The 18,460-nt window shown below is 40.7% G+C and overlaps 1 protein-coding gene across 1 annotated transcript in view; it reads left to right on the top strand.

Annotated features, from left to right (window-relative positions):
- MSRB3 (methionine sulfoxide reductase B3) overlaps window positions 1–18,460 on the top strand; it is an 82,272-nt gene that overhangs the window by 14,824 nt on the left and 48,988 nt on the right. Inside the window, exon 2 of the mRNA XM_066550047.1 lies at window positions 7,448–7,574. Coding sequence (XP_066406144.1) covers window positions 7,448–7,574 — 127 coding nt within the window. The remainder of the gene's footprint in view (window positions 1–7,447; window positions 7,575–18,460) is intronic.

Below are 18,460 nucleotides of genomic sequence, written 5' to 3'. Positions count from 1 at the left end.
ATCTTCTCACTTCTCAGGCTCTTTAAATTTGGCCCATGGACACATCCTAGGGCTTTAGTCAAACCAGCCACGTTGTTGCTGAGCTGGTTTTTTTGATAGCAGGAGAGGGGGAACTACAGTGGCTGTGCAGTGGCCAGTTCAGCATACTGGAAAGGGTTATTCCTGTGAGAGACAGTAAGCTTTCCAATTTAGGCAGCTGTTATTAGAGAGAATGTTAGCTCAATTTGGTAATTAGAGGAAAATTAAATATACGTCTTTGTTTTCTGCTCAGATGTAGTGTTTTTCTTTTATAAGTATAAATAATTTTTCTATTCTGGAGAACCCTTCTAATACAAATGGAAAGATATGGTGCCTCCTCGCTGAATTGTGTGCAGGATTTCAGAATCTGGTTTGCTTTCCAAGATTTTTCATTATTATTTTATTGGAAAGATAATAATTTTAGGCTGTATGATAACCTAAAATCTGTTGTGAGAATCTCGTCTCTCTTACATGGAGGGCTGAAGTCTGGGTAATAAAACTCAGACTAAAGGCTGAACTCCTAAAAATATCTCTGATTCACCTCAGTAGGAACCTTTATGCAGCCTAAGGATAAAGTATGGAGGGCATTAGTCCATATGGCAATGCCTGTCAATTGTGTATCACAGAGTGGGACTCAGTGTGAGCAGATGAGCATTTCTGCTTATTCTTCTTTTCTGCTTTCCTCTGTTTTATGTCTGATCTCAACCTTTAGACTTTACTTCTTCCTTCCCTACTCCCACCATGAAGAGAAGTTGCTGAAGCATCCCAGCTAGAATATGAAAAAGATACCTCAGGAATGTCCATAGACTGGACTGGATAACCCCATTTCACAGGAGAAGGAGGACTGGCCAGTGGGCACCATGAGGAAGCTGAGGAAGCTGTGGGACTGGGGAGGGCCCTGTGCACCCCTTGAGCTTGAGCAGCCCTGGTGTGTGCCATGCTTATTGGTGCCCAGGCAGGTGTCTGCCACCTCCAGCCCTGCTGGCTCTGCTACAGTTCATGGTATGGAACACTGAATAGCCTCCACAGTTAGGGACTTGTCTGGTTGCTTTGCAAATTATCATTCCTATAAGTAAGGGCCATTAAACACCTGGATCTGACAGTATCCTAAAGCATATGTGGGGCAAACTGGTGCTTGAAAATGTCTTATGTGTGTTTTGCAGGAAGGTTTTAAGGTTGGAGTTTCAGTTGCTCTGGGAAGGATTTAAGAATACAATCCAGTATAAGAGAATATGTAAAATTCAAGAAAACAAAATGGTTTTGAACTTCACTGTTTAGGCTCCTTTCTGATGACAGTACTAACTTCAAGTTTAAACCTGGACATTTCCTGACATTCCATTCAAATATTACAAGGTATGGCAGTAATTACCTCTTTTATCAGGGCACAATGTAAACTTCCTTAAAGGAGACAGGATTGCCATTTGGTTTGTACATTCCAGCACAAGCAGCTAAGGGGAGCATGCTTTAACTGAGAGTCTTAAAAGGGAAGTGGGAATTCAGGTCTAATACTTCAGATTTCTGTGGCTGTAATTGAGAAGCTAATATTGTATAGGGGGGAATATATGCCGACAAGCATGCAAGTTATATGGTACAGTACTTCTGTAGACCTGTAAAGTTAATGCAATTAATTTCATTTAGAATGCTTTATTCCTCTTCAGTAAGTCTTTGAGAAGCTTAAATTTATAATTGCCTTTATCATTATCCTAGCTGTTAATGATTAAAGTATTTTATTCTCATCAGACAGTGAGCTTTTGCAAGGTATTTTAATTGCAAATAACAAATCACAAACCTTTGAAGACGCCTAGTTTGTATTATCAATAGATATACAAGCACATGAAAATCCAGAGCCTAAAATCTCTTTTTAAAAGTAAATTTCATAGAATCACAGAATGGTTTGGTTGGAAGGGACCTCAAAGATAATCTGGTTCCAAAACCTCTGTTGTGGGCAGGGATACCTTCCACTAGACCAGGCTGTTCAGAGCCCTATTCAACCCGGCCTTGGCTTACAGGGATGGGACATTTACCACTTCTCTGGGCAACCTCCTCCAGTGTCTCACTACTCTCATAGTGAATAATTTCTTAATAATATCTTATCTAAATTATCATTTTCCAGGCTTTTGTCAATTACCTTTACTACTTTTTGCCAAATGCTTCAAATACAGTACGGTGCATTGAAACATGCAGTTGTCTGAAAATATAATTATAAAGCACAAATGCATATTCACAGGATGCGTGGTTTTTTGAGGGCTGAAGGCTGCCTCCTCATGGTTCTCTCAGGATGTTGGACAGGCCAGGAATATAAGTGTGAAAATACCTTGTGCACTGCAAAGGGTGCTAGTTTCAGGATTAGACATCTTGGATTGGAGTGGGAGCTGGAACTCTTCCCTCCTTCTTTCACTGATAAATAACCAGCAGTCATCAGGCCCCTGCTGAAAAATTTTCCTGTACTCCAGTCTCCTGCCAGAGCTGGCGGCTTCACGATGGTTTATTAAACATCTCTTACAAGCTATTCAACATTGCCTTTGTCTGCACCATAGCATACACCATGTCAAACCTGCAAACAGGAAAGTCCCTTAAAGCCACCAAGTGCAGTGCAGAGAGCAGGAAAGGCCAAGGTCTTTGGTGTTAGCACAGAATGAGTCAAGGAAAAATGACTAGGGAGTAAATAATTGTTTAGGCACAGAAAGACATGATCTACTCAAACACTTGCTCATGTGGTTCTCTCTTCATGCTGCACCTTTTGTTTCTGCAGTTCCTGCAGGGTTGATCTGTCCTGTCTGCTGATTCTGACTGGCAGCAGTTTTAGGTGAGCAAAAGCCAAATTAAAAAAAATAAATATCCAAATGTTAAAACTGAAATAAACATATATACAAAATAATCCACTAATTTTGTCAGGGAAACATTTGGTTATAGTTTGCTTTGTGTAAAAATAAATAAGTAAACCCTTTGCAAAACAACTGTTCAAAGTTATTGCTGGACTGAAAAAATTTTACAAAACAAATACTGAAACAATTGAACTGTTAATTTAACACTTGAGTACAGTAGACTCCCAGGCCTTTACTTCTTTCTAACTTCTAGTTGTTTGGCTTTCTTCAGTGTGGCAATTTTTTTGCTCTTTGCTTTTTCCAGTGACATAGGAATTCCTGACAAGAGCCTGGGAGCCTGGCTGACTAGTGTGTGCCTATCTCTTAATTGTTTCCTGCCCTCCAAATGAGGCCAGAGACTTGGGGCTGGGGGAAGGGAAATTGGAAAAAGGTAGAAACCTCACACTACTAAGGTCTTATTATTGGGGCAAGGAAAAAAACCCTGATCCTTCCCTTAAGAATTCGTGGATGTTTTTTTAATTTACTGGTAAAGAGCTAAAACTTCATGTTTTTTCTTGTGAGAGCTGGGATTCTCATGTAATTTTAGGAATTCTAGATCTGAGTTGTCAGGAATAACACTGAATATGGAAAAATTTAAACCAGTAGTGTTACGAGCTCCAGAGACCCTTGATGTTTCCCCTACTGCTCTTAAAAACAAGATGTGGTAATATCAGAATTTAACCTCTCAAGTTGTCCTTCACCCAAAGAAATTTTTCTAGTTGCAGACAGAGGTTGAAAAAACATAACCTGAGTACATACAAAGTTCTTAATTTCCGAAGGACAAATTTGACAGACCACCTATGTTACTTTATAGCTAATAATTTCAGAGGGAAACTTATGTTTTCTGAATGTCCACAATGGACAATATAGAAGCTCTTGAAAGCTGGTAGTTCCTTAATATTTGCCAACATTAGGCTCCTGAGAGGAAGGCTTCCCTGGAGTTAAAATGCATATCCTAGAAAACTGCTTCTGAAACCCAGCTAATGCCATAGTTACTGCTGTATTTGTATTATCTATACTTAAAGATTTGCAAGTTATTGCTGAGCATGGTGTCCATCTTATGAGAGCCAAACAGATGGAAGATCCATGTTGTACTCTGTTAAAGAGTGAAGTGCAGTGAAGGAGCTCCAAGGGGTCTGATGACACCCAGGGAGAACTGTGGAGGAGCCAACAGTGTCCTGGGTGTTGCAGGACAGCAGCATGTGTTTATAAGAAAAGGGCAATCCACCAAAATAAACCCAAACAGTGATGTATGAAAGCATCACCCCCTTCCCTGAATTGTGAGTTCTGCTCTGACCTCTTCATGTAGCATCTGTCCTTACAGGAGAGTGGCATACTGCAGTGCTGCAATAAAGATATGGAGTTGGTGAGTCTGTGTGGTGGAAGTGCAGTGCTGCAGTACTCACTGTGGCTCAGGCATGTGACAGCTGTGTTAGCATTGCTGTCCCCAGGCCACCTGGCCCCTGGCAAGGTGGGGTGCTGTGCCAGTACAGATGGGGTCCCCTGGGGCTCAGGCAGGTACCTCCAGCACCAGCATGGGGGCTTTGCTTAACCTATGGAGGGCTAGGCATGTATAGCATGGGAGTTTAAACCACCAACCATCTATTCCCAGAATGACGCTTTCACAGAATCATTTAGGTTGGAAAAAACCTCTGAGATCATTGAGTCCAGCCTTTGACCGAGCACCACCTTGTCAACTAGACCATGACACCTCCCTGGGCAGCCCATTCCAATGTCTAATCACTTTTTTTGTGAAGAAATTCTTCTTAATGCTCCACCTAAACCTCCCCTGATGTAACTTAAGACTATGTCCTGTCATCCTACTGTTGGTTGCCTGGGAGAAGAGGCTGACCCTCACCTGGCTACAGCCTTCTTTCAGGTAGTTGAAGAGACTGATAGCATCACTCCTGAGCCTCCTCTTCTCCAGGTTGACCAACCCCAGCTTCCTCAGCCACTCCTCATCAGACTTGTGCTCCAGACACATCACCAATGACATTGCCTTTCTCTGGACTTCTTCCTATGTTTGTCATGCTCTGGCTGTTCCTCTTAAGTAAATCAGAGACGTAAACATGGCACTTGAACCTGCTAAAGGCTATGGCCAAGTTTGCATGTGCCACAGAAAGAGCAGAGGGAAGATACTAACCTGTCACAATGTTACTGTTACTCTTCCTAAATCTGTTCTCTGTTCCTGTGGAATTGGCAGGTGGGGTGAAGCACCTCCAAACCAAACGCGTTAATTGCAATGAGTTTGACTTTGCACTTCTCTTTACTGATTCATCACAAGCCGTTCTTATGGGGTCTGTAAGCTTCCTGCAGCAGGGTTTGTGTGCATACAGTACCTGGCCCCAGGAGGTCTCCTCCCACTGGAACTACTGGCCATTGCTATAATGTAAGAGTAAATAGAAATAGCAATCAAAGCATCAGCAATAAAAGAATAAATTAGATTAACTGCAATAAAGTACTTTCATGGATGCTCAGTGATATTTTACTGGGCTCCCAGGAGTTGCATATCCTCCAAGTCCATGAAATATGTGAGAGTAAATATTAACATTTTGGTGAACACTGACATACTTGACAGTTTCAAAAGGCCAGGATCTATTTTATAATTCTCGTGAATTTCAAATAATTTCCTTTGAGCTGTTTACAGTTGAAGGAGAGAGGGAGGAGGAGGAGGAGGAGGGCAGGGAGGCAGTGTCCGTCTGGGCTGTCAGTGCAGCACCTCGCGGGAGCGCGCTGGGCAGCGGCCGCCAGGCGGCGCCACCGGCGCGGGCCGTTGCGGGCTGCCCGCCGACAGGGGGCGCTCGATACCGCTGCTGCCGGAGCGCGGCACCGGCCTCAGCCCGGCTGCGGGACAGCGCCGGCTGCGGGACAGTGCCGGCTGAGGGACAGCGCCGGCTGAGGGACAGCGCCGGCTGAGGGACAGTGACGGCTGCGGGACAGTGACGGCTGCGGGACACCGCCGGCTGCGGGACAGTGCCGGCTGAGGGATAGTGCCGGCTGCGGGCCAAGGACAGAGTTGCGGCGGGGCTGCGCGCAGCCCTCTGGTCTCCTGGCGGTCTGCTCCGGAGCGGTCCGCGCTGGTTTTCATGCTGCTCCGCTGCCGCTATGGCAGGGACGTGTTTGTGTGTGTGATGGCGCTCACGGGGCTGCCTGCCCCAGTGCCCGCCCGGCCCCATACCCCTCCGCCGTCGGGCAGCACGGAAGTGTCGGGGGTCTCGCAGTGAGCGTGGTTTGGGTACGACCGAATTGAGGCGGGTGTGTCAGATGCGCTAAAGACCGGTTTGGTGATGGGTACGGCTGGGGGCTGGGTCCTTGTTATAGTCATGGAATTATCGCAGGACGGTTTAAAGGCCCTTAATCCAACCCCAGCAATGAGCAGGGACAACTTCAACTACACCTGATTGCTCCGAGTCCTGTCCAGCCTTGCACTGAATGCCGTCAGGGATGGGGTGTCTGCACCTGTTTGGGGTGTTCTATAAGTGCCCTTCCTCTGAGAGTCTTGTTCCTCAGGACGAGACCGTGGCCAGTTTGTCCCCCGCTGGCACAGCCGCTGCTATGGGCCATGGCTGGAGTCGCCCCCGCAGCTCCCGGGCTGCCACAGACGAAAGAGTGAGACCGAGAGGAGGCTGGGAGACCTGCCCTGCTGCTCCGCAGCTTCTAGGGGCCTGATCCTGCTTCCACGAGAGTCCCAGAGAGTTTCTGTAGCGACTCTGGCTGGGGATTGGCTCCAGTCCCACATCACATAATCTTCTGAAGTGAGCTGTGGCTGGGCATGGCTGGGCTATAAGGCATCTGCATTTCCTTTTTCCCGGTGTGGGGTGAATGGAACAATTAGTATTTGTGCATTAAACCCTTCTGAAATAAAATCTCATGACTGCCATCTCTCTGTTTGCTATATTTGAACTGGCTGGAGGATTGTTTAAATATATCTCATGGACAGTTTACAACATGAATTATTTCCTGCCTTTGAAAAGCCATGGTTTTAAGATATCTGGCAAGTTTATTACAATGAAATGTTGCATTCTTCAAACAAGTAATCAAAAGAACAATTTTTAGCAAAGACTGGTTTCCAGAATTCACCATTCAGAAATGTTGCGGAGTGTGATCTTGGTTTAAATAAAATAAATAGAAAAAGCCTGCATGTTTGATCTTCCCAGCATTCCTGGGTGTTCCATGCAGGATTCCTACTATCTAGCTGATGTTCTAAGGGTTTTTTTTTTCCCTTAGTAACCCTGCACTTGTGACCAGGCTACTACCCCAAGTTGCTCTCAGTTGGGTATTTAAGGCAGCTGTTGTGAATGTCCCCTATAAAAATGTCCAGGCCCTCTCACTTTGTAGCATATAAAATGGTTACACTGAAGACTGTGTAATATGTCTCAAAATGTTGGGGGGTGGGGTAGCAAGAATGGGTTAAACGCACTTTAAAAAGTACATTTAGAATTGTGGTCCCATGTGGTGGCCGTATAAAATTTTAAGTATTGTTTTTTTCTGTGAATGAAAACATTTTTGGTGTTTTAATTTGTTCTCATCTTTTTTTTTTTCTTTTTTTTTTCTTCCCTACTCAGCTCTTGCCCCTGTTCTTTGCCTCTGGTTTTGTTGGTGAGGATATCACAGTGATGTCTGCATTCAACCTGCTGCATTTGGTGACAAAGAGCCAGCCAGTGGCCCTGCGAGCCTGTGGGCTTCCCTCAGGTTGAATGGGTGCTGCTTGTTGTGTCATGCATAATAAAGGCCCTTGTAGGAAGGGGTGTCTCTGCTGCAGGAAACAATGTGCTATGGGTTGTTCTGTTTAAATTTTCCTTTGAAGTAGAAGTTTATTTGCACTTTTTTTTTTTTTTTGTAAAAGTCACTGAGTTGAGTGAGCAGTTTTATATCCGAGATTTTAAAAATCTTGGAAATGCTGACTTCCTTGTCAAAATACAGTCTCTTAATTTTGTATTTTTTTTCTCATTCTTGGCAAAATATGTGTCATTAAACTGAAAATATTTTATTTAATGCCATTCCTAATTTTAAAAGATAATATCTAAAAGAATTTCACATGTTGATTGCTATTAAATCATAGGACTTAAAAATATTTTCCAAAATATTTAGCAGTACACTTTAGTTATACTCCATGTGTTTATTTTCACATTTTTATTATAAATAAAGTATGTTATACTGAAAATCATGTACAAAAAGCATGCAGAATTTAAAACTTAATTCTTTCATTCCTCTGACAGCACATTCCTTAATTATGTGACACTTCTCTACATAACTAAGTGGAAATATGTAATTTAATGCCCACATGCAGCTGCACTTTTCATGTAAGGCCCAGGTTTGATCATTCAGTCTGGGAAGTGTACAATAAGACCCCCATCTCCATGAACTGATTTTATCATGAAAACCTTCAACCTAAGTATTTTTTGTTTCACTTAAAAGGCAACAGTCTGTAATGTCAGCGTAAAAATGTCAGTATACAGGGTTATGTGAGAGAAAATATAAGCTGTACTGAGTTAATTTTGAACACTACTAGAAATTTTCATGTCGCCCGAATAAAAAAGATACAGTCCTGGCTGATCTATGTTAAGCCTCAAAAATGGGCCAGCCTGGGTGTTTGTGCTACACTCACAACTGGTACGTAAGAGTGCAGAATGTGACAAGCAGTTTCTCCCAGACCTGGACTTAGCAAGCGTATGGAGGTGATGTTTTTAAGATTTTTTTTTCAGTGACATCAGTTTTCAAGCTGATGGATTTTCCTAAAGCTTATTAGACTTTATTTGAACTAAATCTGAGTCCAATTTTTGCAGCATTTACGTTCCATTTCCCCCACATGTGCGCAAAACTCCCATTAACCTTGATAGGAACTGCAAACACATATTGAGGAAGAGAGAGAATAACCCACATTGTGTCAGCTTGACCTTGGTTTCCTGTTATATTTGCTCCTGAGCCAGATTTAAAATCCTAAAAATACAGGGTAAGCAAATTTCCTTAGCCCTCATTATGTACCTTTTGATGTGTGCTCATATTGCTTTTGTCTACCTGAACATGGGGACGCTCAGTCTTCTGGCCATTTTGTTTCCACTCTGAAAAGGAGCTGATCAGCTAGAAACACACAGATCCCACAGGAGATTTTGCTGCTCTGTACCTGCTTCCAAAGCACTGCAGTAGCTGTTTTATCAAGTTGTTTTTCTGTCATAATCCAGTAGCCACATTTTGGAATACAAAGTTAACACTACTGTTTATTCCCATCCCTTAGATCCCTAACTGTGGGACCATTAGTAGATTGAGTTGCAATGACTGACTACTTTATAGAGATATATATGGAGAGACATTTATATCTAATAAGCCCAAATTCATCTGCTAACAGTGGAATAATATACAATCACATATATCACATATTTTAAGAGTAATCTAAATTCCCCAGATGCTTAAAAATTAATATAGGTTTGCTTTGCCTTTGGTTTGTTTTTTTTTTTTTTTGTCTGTGGTGTGTTTAAGGGGTTGCAAGTAAATGGCATAGCATGTATCCAATAAAACATGGGAAGGAAATGTCGAACCAACATCTGCTTAAATGCCACAATGCCCTGTGACTTTGGCTTCTGAATACACAGAAAACACCCAAGTTCTCCTGAGTTTTTATAACAAAACACTGAGCTAGTACTTTTCCCACTATCCAGTTCTGTGTGAATTGCAGTCCTGTAACCATACCACCATGCCATGTGTCCACCAAGTCTGGGACCATATGGAGCTTGGCCACCTTTTAATTCAGTGGCAAATTCAATATGGAATGAGACTTTTTATCCTTCTAGAACCCATGCTCAGAGTAAGGAAGCAAAGTGCCATCAGAGGAGTAAACTGGGCTTTCAAACAATGTTTTAAACACTATGCAGTTAAATATTTGCTGGACAAGGACTTGAATGAAAGTATTGTTTCAATTTCTATGTTTGGAATGGTACCTCTATCCTTCCTGTAAGGAACAAAGTAACACAAGGCAGTATATAATTTATATTTAATGTATAGTTGTAGACCAGAAACAAGAGTGTTTTTTTTAGAATCCCCCTCCCCATTAAATTAATTAAATACTATTGGAATGCATCTTAAAATAGAGATGACCTGTCCCTTCTTTGAGCTACTATTTTGTAAGCACTTGTGAGATTCACTTGTACTGGTGAAGTGTTTTTACTTGTTCTTTTTCTGTTTATATATTAGCACCTGAAGTGTGGATCTGTTCTTCCAAATTGTATTTTTAAAATATTTTTTTTGTCTGAAGTTAGGACTAAACGTTTCAATGTGTGCACACCTAGTGCACTGTTTGCTCATAACATTTTTTGTAGACAAGATGGCAAGTCTGAGCAGGAGCAGGAGCTCCCAGTAGATGGCACTAGGCATTTGCTGTTCTGCACACCCAGGAATATATAAAAAGCTTCCCGTTTAGGAGTCATTCATTCAGAAAGCACACCCTGAGAACTTAGGAACATTTACAAGTATTTTAAGAAAAGCAAGAATACTGAGAAAAAAGCAAAATCTTTGCCCGTATGCAAACTACCTTCACATTGGTTCAGGGTTTCTTCATTGTCAGTGATGACTGCAGCTCCATTGTGTGACAGAGAAGTGTTGCTCCTTGAGCCCACTTTATTAGAGTTGAATGTTCTGAATTTCTTTGGAAATGTAGGATGCACTCAGTACCTGCCAGGATTTAATTCACAGAAATTAAGTCTTTAAAAAAAACCCCACAACAATCCCCACCAAACTTTTAGTATAAAAATTATTTCATCTGCTTTATGCGTACTAAGAAGCAACTGATACAAGTACTGATTATGCAGATTCCATGTACATATGTTTTCTGAAGCAGACCACCAAGCTATAACCTAGAATAGAAAGATAACTTATATTGCTTTGCTGTGTCTTTTAATTATTATGGGTTCTCATTTCTTAAAAAGACCCTTTATTTCTTTAACACTTTGAATGTTGTGCTGCTTACATCACATTTTTTGCATGTGATAAATTGGATTTTCCTCTTCTGTAGATCAAAGAAAATTATGGTGCTTGTAAAATTAAGTAAAAGTAATGATGAAAAAATTATTGGGGTAGACTTAGGGTTGGGGTTTTTTTCCGTATAATAAAGTCCTAGGTAATATCAAATTGTTATGTAGTGTTTAATTACTAAAATAACTACTAGTAGGAAACTGTACTTTTCTAGCATTAAACTACAATGCATCTGTATGAAGATGGTGTTGGGCATATGGTGTAAGTCTTTATTAAGTAAATATCTGTAGTATGGTTTCTCATTCTTTTACTAAATCTTTGTTAATTCTAAGTTCTAACATAATGTCTTTTCATAAAATTGAAATTAATAGTGAACAAAAAATTACTGGGTCTCACAACTGGATTTTTAGCAGTAATCTGTTAACAAAAAGAATTACTTTTAGGAGCAGATCTTGAAAACATTTGCATACATGAATTATTTGTATGCATTTGTTCCTCCGAACTCTCAAACTGCTCATGTCAATGAAATATGTGTGTGCATACTGCTTGCCAGCTATGGCTTTAACAACTGAAAGTCTAGTAAAGACTTTAGTCTTGTGGATTCAAAGTACAGTAGTTGCTGTCAAACTTTGTGTGACTTGAGTATGACTAAACATTTCATATTGTCTGTTTCTATGTTTAGAGATATAATTTCTATAATGTATATTGTAACTTCCCCATAGTTTTCCGTAATGTGTATCACCAGAGATGTACTACTCCAGAAGTGTGCTCACATGGTCCAAAAGAAAATAAAAGTAAGACTGATATTGTATAGCATAAACCATCCATACACCTATGGTTAAATACCTGTCAATGTTTTCATTATACATTCATATTTTCTGGGGTTTATATCTTGAACATAAAAGTTTGCTCTGGGTTTAAGTATGCTATACGAGGTCTCAGATGAATGTATTTGTTCCTCAGAACTGGCTGGGGGGCAAAAATTAAAATTCATTTGTATCCAGCTAAATTCTAAAAAATGCAAATATCAATTTGGATCAAAAATAGATTTCTAAATTTAGAACACAGTCTTACAAATACCTAGTTTACTGCCTTCCAGCAGTTATGAGGAAGACTGTTGAAAAGAGTGGAAAATATTCACTGTGTGATCTCAATAGTAAATAGTGTGTGAAACCATTCATGTATCATTATTATATAAATGTCTGTGTATATGTTTGCCTTTTAGTCATGTGATAGTAGAACACTACATTATCATAATAGAGCATAACATTATCATATTTTTGGAATGGCTTTAAAATGAGTTTTAAAAATTACATATAACTGTCTTAATGGGAGTACATTTGATGTTGTAGTGTGTTTACAAATGTTCCTTTTGTACAATAATATTCAGTCTGGAATGCCTTACTTAGTACATTTTAAGATGAAATTTATTAGTAGATATCTCTTTTGGTGTAGTACTCTTAAAAACGTCTAATACTTGCCAAACCTGGGATCATAAAGAAGACAAGAAGCCTTCTGTTACGTTCCTTAGAGTTTGTACTCTTTTTTTCGCTTTTTTAAAATCTTTATTCTGGTGATTTTTTACTCTTCCTCATCTGCTCAGGAGACAGATGGTGCTTGTCCCTGGCCCACCTGGGTGGAGACTCCTCAGTGATTCTTGCACTGAGAAGCACTGGGATGATGAGACATTTCTTATGCTCCCAGATCATGCACAAAGACAGTCCCTTAATGTGTACCCTGATGGATCTTTTAAGGTTGTTTTCATTCCCTTCCTGCTCTCATAAAGGATCCACCACAAACCATTTCCACCCTTCTTGCAGGAATGTTTTAATTCTGGGAGTTAATAAATTTCCTGTGTTCCATTCCTGAGCCTTCTGCAGCTCAGGCTTAGTGTATTTTCTGCTTGGTTGGGTATGGAAAAGATGAATTTTCGGGGTGTTTCTGGGTTTTAAAGTTTCTCATGAAAAGTTTCTTTTTTTAGTTATTGGAGTGTCTAACAGGAGGACTAAGAAGTCCTTTAAGGACTGCCTTCACTTTTTCCCCTTCAATTAAAAGAAACTCCTGGCTTTGTCTTTTCTCTGAGGAGTATGTGATGTGAAGGAGAGATGACAGCACACAGAAAGAAAGGAGATTTTCTATATTGCTGAGCTGAGGGAGGACAAGCAAGAAAATGTGCAAGAAGTGAATGTGAGCCCTAAAGCCAGTAAAAGTGTGTTGGAAAACAATGCAGGAGATGGTCACTTAGGGAATTTATTAGCTTGGAATTTAATGGAACCTTGAATGGGTCTAGAGTGTGGACTGGGAATCAGGCACTAGAGGCTCCAACATTACCATACCTTAGTTGCTAGGTTAACCATAGGTTGCTACAGCACAGATCATGATCTGGGGATAAATGAGTAGAGACAAGTTGTGCCCCAGAGAATGCTAAGAAGGGGAAATTGTTCGTAGTTACAAGCTAAATATGTATCTCAGTTTGTGATTTCCTTCAAAAGAAGGTGTGCTGGGTAGGGATGCATGGCTAGGGTACAAAGGTGCCCTCTGCTCTGTCTGGAGAAGAGGTTCTTGTGGAACAGGAGGTGCTGGCAGGCCAGGTCTGGTGCTGGCAGCTTTGTGCACTGTGGGTAAGAACTCCCTCATCAATGCTCTGGCCCAGGTCAGGGAGTCCCAAGGACAGCAGAGCAGGGAAAGTTTTCACCAAATCCTCTTAAAGCCCTTTTACAGGGCTTGACCCCATCTTCTTGACCCATAAGGCATGGCTGAATTTTAACTAAACATAAGGAATTCCAGAAGGCCCATTAGGGAATTAAGTTGGCAGTTACAGCCGTTTTTGACTGTTCCTCTACCTTTAGTCCTGAAGCAGATTGAGAGGGGAGTGGGCTGCAGTGTTTTCTGTGGTGTCATAGCAGAGCATGAACTAGAGCAGTGTCCCAGCAGTTCCTGTCTTCATGCTAGGTATGTCCCTCAGTGCTTGGAGAAGTGGGATGAAAGGCCACAGAGCAGGCAGTGCTTTTGCAAAAGTGTTCCTTAGCCTCCACAGCTGGAGACAGATCAAGTTTTTCAGGGGGTTAGACTGGGCTGTTACAGAGAATTGGAGGAGAGGAAAGACCTTCCCCCAGCTCTCTCCTTTCCTCCACCCCCATCCCAAGTACAGATTGCGGCACCTTAAGTCTTGAAATCCAGTGCTCATTTCACAGGCCACACATCACTATTGTGGAGGAAGCAGCAGGAGGATTTAGCAACAGCCTGAATGCCAAAATAAGCTACACACCACTGCTGGAAAATGCTGACTTTTTAATTGTTTCTGCTGCAGGGTTAAACCTTTATTAAAGCTGTGTGGATAAACTTATTTTGATGACTTACTGAAATATTTTAAATGCAAAAGGTAGCATAAAGCACTCTTACTAAATTCACCTTGATCCCACTGTTAATAAAATGCTTTTCCATATGTTGGGCACCCTTTTATTGATTCTGTCAGAAATCTACTGACCAGATAAAGAGTGCTCAGTGTCTCTGTCTTTCTTGTTTTTAATTTAAACAAATGTAGTGCCAGTGAAAGGTGCTAGGATAATATCAGCAAAACAAAAGTCTCTTTACTGTTGGCCAGAGAGGAAGAGAAATCCATCATTATAAATATTCCCCCCTCCACAGCTGTACCAATAGATCTTGATCTTGTCTTGCCTGGTTTGCATCCAAGAGTAAGGCAAATAGGTCAGCTGGCCTGTGCACTCTGTCTTTGGCCATCTCAGCAGAAATGATAACAAATGTGGCAGTTTATAACATAATGAGCTTTTGCTCCACTTAATTGAAGGTTCTTCTATTCACCAACCTCTGCTGAGCAGCCACATGCTGTTGTTACTGCAACAGTAGTGAAGATGACAGCTCAAAAAGCTGCAGAGGAAGCTGCCTTCATCTCCACCAGCTAATGCAGGCTAGTGGTGGACTCCTCTCAGTCGTTATAATTTGGAAAGGTTGTGAGAACAAGATTGTGTCTGGTAGTGACATTTATTTCATTGATGTCAGACATGGAAGTAAAGTAGACATGCCTGGAGAGGACAAAAGGAGCTGATTTTCTTTCCCCCTTTCCCACTAAGCAAAACACTTCAGTCTTTTGTTAAATGTTTTTTACATTCACAGGGAGGAGAGGCAGCTTCAGATTTCTTTTCCAGGGAATGACTCTTTGGCTTGCATGGCTACCTTAGTGTAACTTGCTGCAAGCAGGTTTGCAGACCTGTGGAAACAACAGATGCTGCCTATATGGGCCTGCCTGCTGGGATCCCAGTACCACTTTCTGTGGAGAGAAAACAAGTGCATAGAGATGCATTAGCTGGCAGTTTGGAGGTTTTATTTTTTTTTTTTCTTTAATTTTTTTATTAAACAAGAGCTGTGCTGATGACCAGGTGGGAAAAAAATGTGACAGCTCTGTTACTTGATTGTATGGGAAGTTTGCAAATTTGCAGAGAAGGAGCTTGCCCTTCCCTAGTGACCATCTGACCCTCCTGGTGTTAAGCAAATAATTTTTTTTTACGACAGTTAGTTTTTGGGTGGTGTTCTTTCAAGATAGAACCTGGAATTTGACCCAAAATTCAAACTGCTGTTCTGGTACCTGGCTTTTGGATTTTCAACGCACAATATAGTGGAAATGGTCTTCGCTCCATTACTTCTAATGCTTGCATGAAACTGCAAATGGTATTTCAACAGCAGGTGGGAGTTAGCTACCTACAGCAAGAAAGCAAAGGAACCACAGATCTGTTTTTCAATGTGTAAAACATTTACGGGAGTTTTTTAATGATGAAGTTTGAATTTTACTTAAACCTGACCTCCAAACATTTCAGAGGAAGTTCTGAAACAGAAGTTTCAGTTTCTTTTGCAACATTTATCCTAGTCACCAGTGGGCTAAGGTAATTTGAAATGGCTTGTGAGGGGATTATAAAAAGAACTATCATGTCAAATACAGGTTTTATAAAACTGTGTTTTCCAAATACAAGCCAATAGAACTGTTTGCAATGTAACCGTTCTCAAGCGTTGTTCTTCTTTAAACTAGATGGCAGTTCCTGGCTTGTTTGCAGTGAGAGAACACTGCAGCATTCTCCCGAGGCTGTAGACTAGAGGCTGCAGAGAAGAAATTAAACAGAAATTAAAATATGTGAGAGAGAGTTGTGAGTTTGCCTTTTCTTAATCAGACAGTGAGGCAAAACTGGCAACAAGAGGCATAAACTGTGAAATGAAAACTGAAGTAAAAAGGAATTCGAGATTCCACTTTTAAAAATACTAAGTGTTAGCAATAATATATGTAAGGGTATTTATTTAAAGAAATGTATGCAAATATTTTTAACTTTGTGGAATTCCTCTTAATATCAGTTTGAGGTAATTTACCATCAATCTACCAAGGTCTGACTCGCTTATAATGGGACAGACTTTGGTAAGCAAAAAGATGTATACTTAGAGCCAGATCCTGTAGTCTCATGTACAGTCATAGACCCTTAAGTAGCTATGCATATTTTCAATGATCTGCCTACACAGGTCACATTGCAGGATTGGGGCTGGGGTGGGATATGAAAAATAAAAGGTACTGTAAGGTCCCTAAAAAACTGCTTGGTTATATTAAAATATAATATATTTTAATATATTATATTTTATATTATTTATTAAAATAAATTTATTTAAAAATATTATTTATTAAAATAAATAGTACTGAAAACTAGAAGCCCGATTTATTATATGGCTGTGCTCTGCTGGAACATTTGATCTTGCTGTATTTAGTTCAGGAAGTCTAAGTGGTATGTGCTCAGTGCATGACCATAATATCCATTAATGCTAGTGGAATATGAGCATAGATAGAAGAGGGAAAATGGATGTTGTGTCTTCCATGCAGTTGAAATATTGAGTTAATTTCAGTGATAGGAAGCAACAAAACGCAAGAAAAAATGTTGAAAGTGGTTCAAAAGAGTGTTTGATATAGGAAAGCTATCAGGCAAAATGCCACCACATTTCAGGGCATATCAGACACTAATCACCAACCTCTGGTGTGTTGGAACAGGTGAGGGGCTGAGTTGAGGAGTAATGGTCTGCTAACTTGTGTCCATCTGTCTGAACATATCTTGTTGCTGGTTTTCTTGTGATTGCTTATAAGGAAAGAATGTTATGAACCACAGGTTTGAAAAGTCAGTTAGAACTTATATGTGAGGTGAGATGCTTAATGTCTTCATTATCAGGTCAACACTCAGAAAATACTTTCTGTTCACTTAATTTGTACAGCAGACTTCAGAGCTGAACTCTGAAATGCCCATAGTCTGCAGGTGAATAGTAAATGGCAGCATGCCCTCCCTCGCTTTTCAGAAAAAAAATCCCATTCCTAAACACAAGAATACTGTGAAGTCTCCAAGAAGGGTTTCTGTTGATGTTTGTTTCACCCTCCTCAGGTTTTTTTTTGGTTTGTTTGGTTGGCTTTTTTTTCCATTAAGATTTGTGAGGCTGGTCTTTTCCTCACAAAACCTTCCATCCTGCTCCAGGATCATAAGTGCCTTTAGCACTGCTGTAGCTGTTGCCAGAGGGCTGAAGGAGCTGCCTGAACACTGCTTTTCTTAGGAGTGCCAACCCCAAAGAAGGCACCATGGGGTGCTGATTAGAGAGATTTAATCTGGCCTCCAATATTGCAGTGGATCAAAGGCGATTTTGTCTGTCTTTGCAGGCAGTTCACCTCTTAACAGCTGCATCTAACTGGAGTTCAGAACATAGCTGGCCTGGGCTTTTATAAAAGTCATTTCTGACAGCACCATCTCCAAGGAACAAGGGTGCCAATATAGATCCTATGAATCCAGGCTCTCTTATTCTCATGCAGCATTTAAATTAGCCTCACCTTTAATCAGTAACCACACTGACAAAATGCTGTTTGTAGAACTGATGACCTTTTCTCTCATTTGCCTTAAACTGTGTGATTTGCCAGTGAACTCTGAGCCTGCCTTTATGGCTGAGCTGCTGAAGCATTTTGTTGCCTGTATGTACCCTTTCCAGAGCCCAAACCTCACCCCTCCTCTATGGAGAACCAGATGGAGGAAGGTGGTCAGCCTGCCCATTTATTCTCTAGTTTAATAATTAGCTCAATAACAGCTCCATTACTAGTGGCAGTTTTTCTTATATTGGAAATCTTTGTGTAGCTTTATGTTGTCCCCTCCCAGGATACAAACAGTTGCATTGAATGTGACAGTCATCTCATGTCATTAAGGAACAGCTGCAAAACCAGAAGGAAACACTCTTTTACCAAAAATTATGCACTTTTGTCCCTCTTGCATGTAATTTTTTTCCTAACTGAAGGAATGTATTTCTAGAATCTCATCTAGTATTTTCTAGGATTAATTGCATTTTTATATAAGCTTGTAGGCTATCCCTATTTCAGATAAAATACCCCTATATCCTCTGCAGTCAGGGATGAGTCTTGCTTTACCTCCTTGCCTCCACAGCAATAGGGAAATAGTGTGATCCATTTACTGAGCTATCTGTTTGTTGCCAGCAGTTAAATAGTAAGTACAATTAATTTAATAGGGCCACATTTGAATGCTGAAGGCTGAACCAAGAGATTTTCTTTATAATTTGTAGTGCAACTTTTTTTTGATCAA

Source organism: Molothrus aeneus, chromosome 5, assembly GCF_037042795.1.
Source record: "Molothrus aeneus isolate 106 chromosome 5, BPBGC_Maene_1.0, whole genome shotgun sequence".
Taxonomy (NCBI): Eukaryota; Metazoa; Chordata; class Aves; order Passeriformes; family Icteridae; genus Molothrus; species Molothrus aeneus.
The sequence above is the reverse complement of the archived record's forward strand: the minus strand, read 5'-3'. Positions and strand labels throughout refer to the sequence as shown.